This window comes from Meles meles, chromosome 18 (assembly GCF_922984935.1).
Source record: "Meles meles chromosome 18, mMelMel3.1 paternal haplotype, whole genome shotgun sequence".
Taxonomy (NCBI): Eukaryota; Metazoa; Chordata; class Mammalia; order Carnivora; family Mustelidae; genus Meles; species Meles meles.
In genome coordinates this window covers 52534205-52546654 of record NC_060083.1, presented here as the reverse complement: position 1 = coordinate 52546654, position 12450 = coordinate 52534205, and the positions used below count along the sequence as shown (strand labels likewise).

Genomic DNA, 12450 nt, shown 5'->3' with positions numbered 1-12450 from the left:
CCTGCAAAAAAACTAACAAAAAAAGACATAGAAGACCCAACTTTCTGGCCAAGGAGTTGGGAGAGACCAAGCAAGATTGGCTGCAGAGTTGATTTCCTGATGGAGAAGGGACTGGTAATGACCGAGGGCCCCTCTTTGGGCCAGGCCTTTATAAACACCATCTTAAAATGAATACAAGCCCTTGCTCAGTAATTGCCACCCTCTGTTGAGAGCTTTGCACATCATCTTGTTAAATCCTCGGCTAGAACTTGACATGTAGGAAGGATCATCTCCATTTCTCAGGAGAGATAACAAGGGTTGAGAGAAGTAGTTTCCAAAATCTTCCTTACCGCTAGGAAGTGGCAGATCGAGGACTGAAACCCAAAGGTGCTGACCAAAGCCCGGATTCTCCAAAGCACTGCCTTATAAGTTGGGGGCTGGGGAAGGAGCACTGCCAGAGGAATCAGAGTCCCATGTACTAATCCCATTGACTCTTGAGTTTAAGATTTATCCATCCATCCTTCCTTCCTTCTATACGTCCATCCATCTACCCATCCACCCACCCATTCATTTCATTCATCCATCCTTCTATCCTTCCTTCTAACCATCCACCTGTCCATCAATTCCTTCCATTCACCCATCTGTCCAGCCATCCATCTATCTATCCCTTCCCTCCCTCCCTCCCTTCCTCCCATCCATCCATCCATCCATCCATCTATCCATCCATCCATCTGTCTATCCATCCATCCGTCTATCCATCCATCCATCCATTCATCCATCCATCCATCCATCCATCCATCCATCCATCCATCCATCTGGATATCCATCCATCCATCCATCCATCCATCCATCCATCCATCCATCTGTCTATCCATCCACCCATCCATCCTTCCATCCACCTATCTGTCTGTCTATCCATCTATCTATCCATCTATCTATCCATCCGTTCTCCCACCACCCTACACACTTACCCACCCACACATTCATCCTACTGTGTTGGGTTCTGGGGATGCCGTGGTGGTGGAACGGCCCCATGAAGCTTCCCAGCTCACCCAGAGGGTCTTACAACAGCTGTGGTTCCCCATGGGCTAAGCCACAAGCCCTTCTCAGCTCAGTCTCATAATTGGCAGTTTGGCCAAGGCCCAGAGTTAATCAGAAACTGAAGATTCTTCCAGTGGTGGTTCTTACACTCTTTTTGTTCCATTCAGCCGGGAATGAACAACGTGCTGGACTATGGCCTGGACCGAGTGACCAATCCGAATGAAGTTCAGGTAAACAAGGTAGGTCTCGGCTACATACGTTGGGTAGGGCCTGGGTCAAGTTCGTAGGCTGGGAAGGTGTCCACACGACTACTGTCTATTTGTCTCTGTTGGGGCAATGATGGAGCCCTTTGGGACTGCCAAAAAGATATCTTGTGGTGCCGGTGCCAGGAAGGGGGCCGGCTGTGACCAGGGTCTTGCGTGATGAGAGACGAGAGAATGTGGAGTGCAGGTCAGAGCAAATGGGATGTCGGTGGTTGAACTTCAGACTTCTTCTGAGGCAGATCTCCCTTAGGAAACTTGATGAAAATTATGTACCCATTCCCCCCAAAGATGCCCAGACGGATGTTTTGCCCACAATTTCAGCCAGTTCCCTGACCTCCTGGAGACTATAGGCCCCAGGCTCAAAATCTTTGAATCAACTTTGGGTTTAGTTAAACCTTAATCCACATGACCCAGGATGTCACACTTTCTTTTGCATCTCAGTAAGGCAGGGCCTTTGCAAAGATTCTCTTATGCTTTTAGTTTTAGAGGGACCTTTTCCCCAAATGGGCCACGATTTATGATGGGTGGCCATTTTCCCAAGACAGTTTTTTATTTAAAGAAATGCAGTGCATGAGCTATGGAAACGGGGGCATCAAGGGTAAGCCTTCTCAACCATGGCACTGTTATTTGGGGCCAGATAATTCCTTGGGGGGATTTCCTGCATGTCCTACAGGATGTTTGGCAGCACCTCTGGGCTCTGCCCACTGGACACCAGTAACTCCAAGCCTTTCCCCACCAGCCTCCCAGTCCTGACAATCACAGATGTCCCAGACGTTGTCCAGTGTGCCCTGGGGAATATGAGGGCCCCAAATGAGAACCATGGAGCCTAAAACCCACTTGAACTAGTCTTACATGTTTCTATGGCTTTCCGTCTAAAGTTGTCCATGGGCAGCAAGGGGTCAGGGACATTTCAGCCTCGTGTGTCACCTCTAAGCCTTGGCAGTGCCTAACAGCTTGAGTGGAAGATGCCAGAAAGGAGGAAGAAGGCAGTGTGCTGGGACCTGGAACTCACGGGTCCAGTACATGAGACAGAGGCGTGGGTTTAGAGATGGAGTTCATGTGGCGAGGGGACATCGAGTCCCCAGAGGGCGTCCCTTGCCCACAACTCAAAGTGACCCTGCCTTCAATACATGTATGGGACTGTCAGCCTTCATGGCCTTTTCCACGTTTACCTCATCAGATGAAGGATAATTGCTGAGGCTTGTAGGCTTGGTTGCTATGGAAACAAAAGCATCAAGGAAAATACTGAACCGGGGATGAAGATCTGCTTTTTTTTTTTTTTTTTTTTAACGGATAATTGGCAGTTCTGGAAACCTCTGTGGTGTGGAGGAGGGGAGGGTACAGGTGGAAAGCACATCACTCTACTCTGACCCCAGCCCACCAGGATTTGGCTTACCGTGTGTGTGTGTGTGTGTGTGTGTGTGTGTGTGTGTGTGTGTGTGTGTACACGTGTGTCTGTGGTGCAGGGGGCCTTACCCTCCAGCTCTGGCAGGACAGCCAAGGAGCTGAGGTGCTCTCTCCTCCATGCTATTTGGGGGGGGGTAGCTTCCAAGAAGCCTGGCCAGACCCCTTCTCACTAGAAGCATCGTTAGGCTCACGGGCAGTCAGGCTGAGAGAAGAGCTTACCTTCTGGCACTTTCTACCTACTCCTTGCTAGATGCCGGCGATACTGTGGCCCCGAGTCAGAGCCCCAGACAGTGTGTGAGGCTGGGGGCTGTCCCTCCTGCAGCTGTGTTTGACCCGGGGGAGTGTACCCTTTGTTTACCCTTCCTTTCTCTCTCTCTCTCTCTCACCAGCTCTCTTTCTCCTGTCTGCACTCGGGCTGCTCTGGAATATTCCGAAGAATAAAGAACTGTAATTCTCATGCGAGTGGGGCCTGTCCTGCCCCGCCAGCCCCAGTGTGTGTTGGGCCCAGCCACTGGGGGGACGGAGGCTGGTGCCATGTTTGATGTGTTGGCAGCGTTTCCCACCGACGGATTAAGTGTCCTCCGTTCTCCCCGGCTTATCTGCTCTGAGGGGGAGAGGGTCGAGAGAATGTGAGGTGTCTCTGTGAGGCCTTGGGCATGCAGGGGTTCTGGATTTGTCTCATTCCAGAGAAGGGGTCTCATTCCTGGTTTGAAGAGAGGCCATTTCTGAGAATTAGCAAATTCTTGAAAAGCTGCCTGTTTTCCTTAAATGGAGGCAAATAACCCAAAAGAAACGAACACCAGCAAGCCTAAGAAAGAGGCTGTTCGGTTGGTGGTGTCCTGGGGCTCCAGGCGACCCACCTCTGCAGGCTGGTGGCTGCTGGTTGGTGTGGCCGCCCAGCCTGGGAGGAGCTGGTCCCGGGCCACACCCAGAGAGTGTGTTCTCTCTCAATTCCCTTGCCTTGGGGCACACACAGCCCCCCATCTTCCATCTTCCTTTTACTTCCCTGAGGAGACAAAATGGCGGCTGGGCACTAGCCTGGCCATGGGAGGTGGTATGCCCAGGGCTGGCCCTTCCTCTCTTGACCCAGATAGGGTGACCGTAGTCATTTTGTGATGAGGCCCACCCAGTGTGGTGTGCTGAAGAAAGTTTGGCCTCACCGTGAGTCCCAGCTCAGCCACTCCCTGGACGTGTGATGTTGGACAAGCTCTTGAGTTATTCAAAGCCTTAAGTTTCCTTATCCACAAAATGGGAATAACAGTAGCTCCTTCCTCAGAGGACTAAATGAGGTCATTTATGCAAAGTGTCTGCAATGGTGTCCAACATGTAGAGGCACTCCGTGGACAGTAGCTGTCATTATCCCAACAGTCGCCATGCTGTGAGGTCATTTCTGGGATGGTGCAGGAGAGGGTCCTGGACTTGTCTAAAGGACAGAGGGGGAATGGGATTGGGGAGAAGAGGGATGGCTTAGGAAAGAGAACGGACTTCTGGATGGGGCCCAGGTCAAATTCCTGGTTCTGTCACTTACTGGCTCCATGACTTCCCAGGTCTGTGGCTCTTGCTCTTTTCTGATCTCACTATCCCTCCCCACCCTCCCCCACCCCAACCACACCTTTCCAGTGTGCACCCAGGGTCACTATCATGGGGGGATGACCTGGGCACTGGGCCACAGTTCCACACTCAGTAGGGCTCTGCGCTTGGGTTCATTTCGCCTGGCACCGCCTTAAAATTCTTAATGCTTTCTTTGGACGAGGGGTCCTGCAGGTGCGTTTTGCACCAGGCCCTGCAAATTATGCAGTCTGTCCTGCCTCCACCTGGATCAGGAAGCTCACAGCAGGACAGACAACCTCAGGTGATTGCAACCTCAAATTCTTGAGCCTTTGGGCAGGGAGCTGCCTCCCATCTCTTATCTGCTTTGCATTAACCCCATCAGTCCCCAGACCTCCTGGTTTCTGACTTTTGACCCCCTCTCTGCTCTCAATGCCTACTTTCCCCCATTCCTCATGGTTGTCTCCATCTTGAGTCTCACTCTGTGACTAGCCCAACCCCTCGCCTCTGTTTCCCCATATATTCCTGCCTGGCTGCCTGGTCCCAGGGTCCTTGCTTGTCCCTCCTCCTCGCTTCCACACCCCCGTCTGCGGTGGCCTCAGGGTCTCCCAGGGCATGGTCCCACTGACCCCTTCCACCTGTCGTGATTGTCTGCAGCCCGCCCCCCTGGGTTGGGAGGCCAACAAACCCCCCACACAGCTGTGTAAACAGGCTCTAGAGGTGTCCCTATTTGGGTAACTCCACAAGGGGAAACAAATAAGTTAGAATTCCAAGAATGCATAGCATTTGACCAGTCCTTAGGCAGAATATCTTATGGCAGCAAAGTGTGTCCCTCGGATGAGGAATAAAGCCATGACTTCCCTCCAGGAGGGCCACCTGCCAAGAAGGGAGGGAGCTTGTGCGTGAATTACAAGGAGGAAAAAAATGTTTATTTCTTACATTGTCATGAAGCGGTTGTCTTTGAATTGCTTAGAAATGGGCGCACACGTGTGTGTGTGCATTCTTAATAACTCCACTTTATGTCTTTTTTATGGCCTTTGGCTAAGTAATAATAACATGGGCAGGTTTACCAGATTTATCAAATACAAATACTGGATGCTCAGTTGAATTTGATTATCAGATAAACGACGAATAGCTTCTTTAGTGTACGAATGTCTCCCAAATTGCAGGGGTGTCCTGGGTTTTGTCTTGGAGTTGGGGGTCTACACCGCACTGTACCTACTCTTGGCAGCAGTGCATGAACCCTACTCCGTGGCTGCTGTCTGTGGAGCCTCTGCTCTGTGCCCGTCCCCTCTGCGTATTATCTCATTTAATGCCCTCCCCCTTTTCTGATCCCCTTTTACAAATGAGGAAAGAGGCTTTGACAGCTAAATAACTCATTTAAAGTCAAGGAGCCAGTAAGTGACAGAAGCAGGAATTTGACCTGGGCCCCATCTGGAAGTCTGTTCTCTTTCTTAAGCTGTCCCTCCCCTCCCCAATCCCATTCCTTCTCTGTCTTTTAGAAAAGTCTGGGACCCTCTCCTGTAGCATCCCTATGTCCACACACCCCTAACAGGACAGAGATGCCCTGTATGTCAGTCTAGAGGAAGCTGATCCCAAGGAAAGCTATTTTTACAGCTAGAAAGCAGTAAAATCTATGTGGGAAATCCAAGGTAGAGGTGGGGAAGCCTTGGATTCCACCGAAGCCACTGCTGTCCCACTCCCAGAGGGTGGCTGGTAATCCCAGGAACCCGAAAACAGTCAGCAAACCGCACCACCAAAGCAGAAGCCCTTGTGGGGTAATGCAATCAAATAAAGTGAATTAAAATATTCGACATTTAAACACACCGGAGACTGAGATCATGGCCCAAGACCCATATTAGGCTGAAAGCCAGGCCATGCCAGGTAAAGGGGAGATGACTGAGTGCACGTGATTGTGGTTGACTTGCAGGGACAGCTTGCCTCGGGGCCCAGGGAAGGTCAGGCGGACTGAGAATCTGGCTCATTTTGTCTCTGTTGGTCCACTCAGGAGCCCCGAGCCTGCAGGAGGTTTGATCTGGGCTCCTGGGCACTTGGCAGGAGGGTGTTTGTGCCCTCTGGCTGCTGAACCCAGGTCTAATATGATTGTGATCATCACCATTGTTAGTATTTTCTCTTCCTTAGCCTTCTTGAGAGGTCAACATATAATTTACATTTATATAAATATAAATTTAAGGTGCACAGTGCGATCATGAGAGCTATGCGTATTTTGTAAAATGATCACCGCAATAAGGTTAGTCCACGCCTCCACACCTTCGCAGAAGGAAGATTCTTGTGTGTGCTGATGACATTTCAGATCTACTCTCTTTAACCGCTTCCGAGTCTATCAACAGTTTTGTTCATCAAAGTCACTGTGCTGTGTGTCCGACCCCCAGATCTCATTTCTCTTAGAGCTGGGAGTTTGTTTTTCTGTCATCAGTGTTGATGAAGGAGTATTTCCTGTCTTTCTGTTGCATCCTGTGATTGGGTCTTTGGCTCTCCTTTTGCTTTAATTTTAAACGACATGGCTGGACTGAGGGCAGCACCCGTGGCTTTAAGGCAGAGAAGGAACTGGTGAAGAGAGTAGGCTCTTTTCTGAGGCTTGCGGGTCACTCCTCAGCTTTGCAAACAGAAAATCGAGGTTTGAATCCTGGCTCAACCAGTTACTGACAAGGAGGTAGGGAGAAAGTTGCCTGTAACATCTCAGTGGCTCGGTATCACCAGCTGGAAATCAGACTAAGAAAACTGCCCTCCCCTAAACTTTGCAAGGGATCAGAGAGGTATAAATTGCTTTGCACTCATTGCTAAGTGGTTCCTATTTTAGACAGAGGTCCAGCATCCGCTTGAACAGAAGGTGTAGACCAGTAGGTAGGATTCTTAATCCACTCGAGCACTCTCTAGCAAGAGAGCCTGATTGCATGAGATTTGAATGCAAAGTCACTCTGGTCCCAGGGTCCTTTTCTTCCTGAAATGTGAGTCTTCTCAAATAGTGCCTTATGTTAAGAGACAATGGAGACAGAAAATCTGTGTCATTGCCCAAATATGGACCATCCGGGGAATGTCTTCAACTGTTGAGTTGGAAAAGTATTCTGTGATTAGACTACCTCTCCATTTTTCTAGGCTTCCAAGCACATGGCAGTCATCATTTACCTGAGGTTTTTTGAGCATCTACTGTGCACCCAAAATTATGCTAGGGGCAGGCATGGTCACCCTGCTCAGCGGGTGATACGTGTATGAAACAGAATGACACAGACAAATATTTAATTACAGCTGTGGGTAAGTACTCTGAAGGAAGAAGTCAGGGTGCATGTGAGCCCAAGACCAGAGACTTACCATTAATTTTCCGAGATAGCTTTCCCTACTCCCCCCACCCAGGAAAAAGGATTTCCTATGAAAAGCAATTACATAAAAGCAATCCAGTGAAGCAAAGTGAACCCCCACATGGGTTAGAAAAGAGAGATACGTATGGAAAGGAGAGATCAAACTCTCCTCCATTCCCTGTCAATGGGCTCATGGGCCAGTACTTATTTTGCTAACAGGCTAAGAGAAATAGTGTCCTCCCTGGGCTCCTGATTCCCTTCCCAGTGGAGATCTGGTTGTATTAAGCTGCTTGGATGCTGACGGCCAGGAGCGAAGATGATCGATTTAAAGTATGAGAGTCAGCACCAAGCAGCCAAACCAAGAAAAACCGAAACTACAATCACCAACTGTGCCCAAATTCTGGGAGCTACACAGCTCAGAAAAGTGATGGTAAGGAAGCACGTCAGGTTATAGAGAATTTTAGCAGGAGACAGGTATGAATGGTTTCCAGGAGCTTCTAAGAACCTATAAACGAAGTCTCCTTGGAGAGTCAGCTTTTCTCTGCTATATTGCAAAAAACCCAGAGAGAGGGTGCCCTGTCGCTCACCCCAGGCATGAACCTGCTCCGGCTGCTTCAACAAGAGGATAGGACCTTCCTGATATGTGGATATCACATGGATATACATGGATACAGCTCTCCTCTGGGACTTAGCTTCTGGTGGACGCTGGTCTCAGTTTTTTAAATAGTGTGCTTTATGCTTGGCATTGTGGCTTTTTCTACCCCTCGCCCCAATTTGCATTGGTCAAGTTGTTATGAATACCCAAGGAGTGGATCTCACCACTCATGCAGAGCTCTCTCCTGGGAGGAAAGAAACAAACATTCTAGCTGCCTACTTGTCTCCCCATCTGTGTGTCTCGTTCCGTTCAGGATGGCTCTGTAGGCACTCTTGTAGATCGGGACCAATCCAAGACATAGTCTTGAATTCAACTTGGCTTTTGGGGGAACAGCGTACAGTTACAGTAGTAAATCATACGCCTCCCCTCATCCGAGCCTTAGTGAATTTATTCTCCAGTGGTGGGGGTCGTGGGAAATCCTGTCTTTTAAGTAAGAAAAGGTGAAAAACTGTTTTTTTCATGGACAAAGATTTTCATTTCTCAAATGGGTATTTGAACTGCAGTGACTTAATGGCATCTGTTTAATGGTTTTTGCTTCTTTGTTTTTACAGAAACAAACAATCACTGCTGTCAGGAAAGAGGTAATTAGTTTCTCGGTCCCAGGGAAGTTTGATTTTCAGTCCTCCAACAAATTACATGTATTTTGGCTTTGTGCTCTGCCCTCAGTAATGAAATGAAAAGCCATGTTCAATTATTTCTAAATTAATGGACCACACAGAACAACAAAGCATCTTTTGTAAGATCTAAATGGATCGGTGCCGAGGCTCAGGATATGAAACACCACCAGAAGGCCCAGATCTGAGGGACGTGGGCTGGCTGTCACAGCGGCTGCCTCCCCATCCCACTCCCCACTGTAGGCCCCGCTCCTACAGTGACAGGGCCGTTCAGAATCTCTCTGAATAGGCACACTACCTATTGCGGCAAATCTTGTGTCCAGGGCCCAAGGCAGCTCTTGAGGTTAGCCCTGCTCTGTGAGCCAGAGGACCCTGAGCGGAAAGCCAAGCATCCGTCCCACTCCCTGTCTCGGTGTGATGCTCCTTAGGACCTTTTGTATTTCCGGTTGGTGCCTTTTCCTGGACTGACGCGTGATGGGCTATTGAGGCCCCTCATTTGGAGTTTGGGGCCACCTCTCTACTGTGGACCTGTGCCCTCTTCATACCACGGGGGTTGGCTTGAGGGGACGGGATGGCAGGGAGGTGGCTTCCGGTTCTGGAGGCCACATGTAAGGGCCAGTGTTAGCAACACTGGGGGGCGGGGAAGTGGGGCGTCCTCTAACCGCTGTGTCTCTTCCAGATCATGTATTACCAACAGGCCTTAATGAGGTCCACCGTGAAGTCTTCAGTGTCCCTTGGAGGGTATGTCCCTAATTTGTTGTTCTTGCTGAGGTTGGAACAAGAGGTAGACAAGAGGAGAACTTTCTGTTTTCAGGCAAACTTGAGCAGTCATGGGCTGGCACAAGTTCCTCAGGAACTCTGAGGGACGGAACCAGTCTTCCAAGGGTTCAATTCCTTGCTCCTCAGTCGGCGTGTGTCCAGGTGTCATCTTGGGTTGGGCAAATCAGGGATGGGTGAGGTTTTATATAAGCCTCGTTTCTCTTGGAAAGCACTGCTGTGTGGATGGAGATGGTGGGAAGAATTGGAAGTTCATTGACCGGGCCCTGTGGGGGATCCAAACCTGTCTGTGTTCCTATCAGTCCCCACTCTAATGAATTAGAGATCCGTAGGCTGCGTTTACTGGTTCAGTGTACTATTGAATGTCCAATGTTAATCTTTGATTTAAAATCCAGTTACGATAAATTGGAAATTCACATTTGACTTCTTGAACATTGAAGGTACCTTGTGCTAGTCCCCCATATGATATTACTGGGGAGACCCAAAAGGATTTAGAGCCCCCCCCATGTAAGCAGTTATCTTTTTAAAGGGTGGAATTCATTTTAGGACCACCTTGCTAACTCTAAGCTTTTCCTGCACACGCGAAAATGGACTTGGCTTGTTTCTGGAGGAGCACAGCCTGACTAATCATTTATCGTGACTGAGACTCGAGTCATGGTGCTGATCAAGATGGAAGATGTTGTATTTTGCCCAGTGCCTTTCTTCTGGTAGGGCTAAGGGTTAGGCTCCTATAAAAATCTTCAGATACCTTTTTTACATTTTTCCAAATCCCTTGTCTGCAAACATACCACCCGAGAAAACGTGCCCTGACCTCCCCCACATTTTTCAACCACTTCTGTCTGCACCTGCTGGGCTCCGTTGGTCACAAAGGAGACTGTAACCACATACCCAGTGGACACTCAGCTTTAGGTCATAACGATAATCATTGCTATATGATAAAGTAAAAACCACCTGCCATGATGTTCCAGAAACCCAATTTAATGAAACCAACCAGAAAGCGCGTTGAAGGAGACTCAAAGGCTATCGGATACTCCTTATACCTGGTTTCCAATTTTTATCTGTTTTAGTGCTTCATTACCAGAATTCGACATCACTTGTGGTTGGACCGGTGGACCAGTTTTCTTTTTTTCTTCCCTTCAGTTGCTCCCCTGTAAATGTCTTGCTGAGAAAGGAGAGGGTCTTGGGAGAAATGAAGCCAAGGGGCTTGAGTTTTGCACAGAACTAAAAACCTAATGCTCTGGGACATCTCTGGGGCACGGGTTCTGTTCTATCAAAATCTCCTGGCTGTGGGCAGACGTCGTAGCAGGTGTCTCACAGGTACACCATGGATGCAGGGCCCACCGAAGAAGTGAAGGCACAGCAGGTTTTCCAGACTGCCCACACACCAGGAAATGTGCTGTCTGGGAAGGTCTACCTCATGAAGAAGGCTTTAGCTCTTGCTCACATTTGTGAATGTGTGAATACACCTCAGTGAGACCACAGGCTCTGAAGGACGAATCTAAGTTCCCAGATTTGGGCGATCTCCTGACAAAGGGTGGAATGTGACAACAGAATCTCAGAAGACCTCGTGCTTCCAAGATGGCGCCATGCAAATGGAGTTGGCTTTGAATTTGGAAGACTCCTGATCCCATATAAAAAGAGGGCTTATTTTAATGGACTCCTGATCCAATATATAAGGAGGGCTTTTTTTTTTCTTTCTTTCTTTCTTTTTTTTTTTTTTTTTTAAAGGAGGGCTTATTTTAATGGAATAGGTGCAGTAGAGAAATTGCAAAGGGATTGGCTGGGAAGACGATCTTTCATGTCACAAGTAGAACAGGGACAGGTCCCGTCAAACACCTGCCAATCCCGAGGGCTATTCGAGCCTTTTTCTAAGAAGGCAATAATAAATATGTAACAAAATCGATCAAGAGAAAAGAGGACAGACCGGTCAATCAACCTGAGTATTGATTTCGTCTCCTGGGTGTTGAACTTCTAGGAAATCATTTTCCATTTGCTTTTCAGGATCGTCAAATACAGTGAGCAGTTTCTGTCCAATGACGCCATCATGTCAGGCTGCCTCCCCAGCAATCCTTGGATAACAGATGACACCCAGTTCTGGGACTTAAATGCCAAATTGTATGTATCAGATATATTGGTGTTTTTAAAAAAATGGCTTTTTGAGTTATAATTCACGTGCCGTACAACTCACCCAGTTGAAGTGTGCGATTCCGTGGTTTCTACTATATTCCTGGGGTCGTGCAACCATTGCCACAGTTAATTTTAAAACATTTCACCTAAATAAGAACCCCTCCCCCACTCCAAACCCCACCAGTCCTAGGCAACCCCAAAACTACTTCCTGTCTCTGTGCCTTTGCTGACCTTGGCCATTTCGTATAAATGGATTCATATACTGTGTGGTCTTTTGTGATTAGCTTTTTTCCACTGAGCATAATGCTCTCGGGGCTCATCTGTGTGGGGTACTGGTTTAGTACTCCCTCCTTATTTATGGCTGAGTGATAGTCACTGTAAGGAGATAGGCTTTTTTTTTTAAATCCATTCATCAGTTAATGGACATTTGGGTTGTCTGTCTTTTAGCTGTCATGAATAATGCTGCTGTGAACATTTGTGTCCAGGTTTCTATGTGGACATATGTGTCCATTTCTCTTGGGTGTGTACCTGATAGTGGAAAATATGGACTAGGTGGAAACTTTATAATAACAATATATTGGTTCTGAAAAGAAAAACAATCATGTTTATGGCTTTACTTTTTTTTTTTTTAAAGATTATTTATTTATTTATTTGAGAGAGAGAGAGACAGCGAGAGAGGGAACACAAGCAGGGGGAGTGGGAGAGGGAGAAGCAGGCTTCCC

The 12450-nt window shown here is 48.2% G+C and overlaps 1 protein-coding gene across 2 annotated transcripts in view; it reads left to right on the top strand.

Annotated features, from left to right (window-relative positions):
- The window catches only part of RGS9 (regulator of G protein signaling 9), a 63030-nt gene that overhangs the window by 28479 nt on the left and 22101 nt on the right, over positions 1-12450 (top strand). The window contains exons 9-12 of one of the 2 annotated variants that reach the window (XM_045986484.1): positions 1188-1250; positions 8762-8791; positions 9504-9565; positions 11603-11716. In XM_045986484.1, the coding sequence (XP_045842440.1) occupies positions 1188-1250; positions 8762-8791; positions 9504-9565; positions 11603-11716 (269 nt within the window). Of the gene's footprint in view, positions 1-1187; positions 1260-8761; positions 8792-9503; positions 9566-11602; positions 11717-12450 lie in introns of both variants that reach the window. The other variant, XM_045986483.1, reaches the window with a different exon arrangement.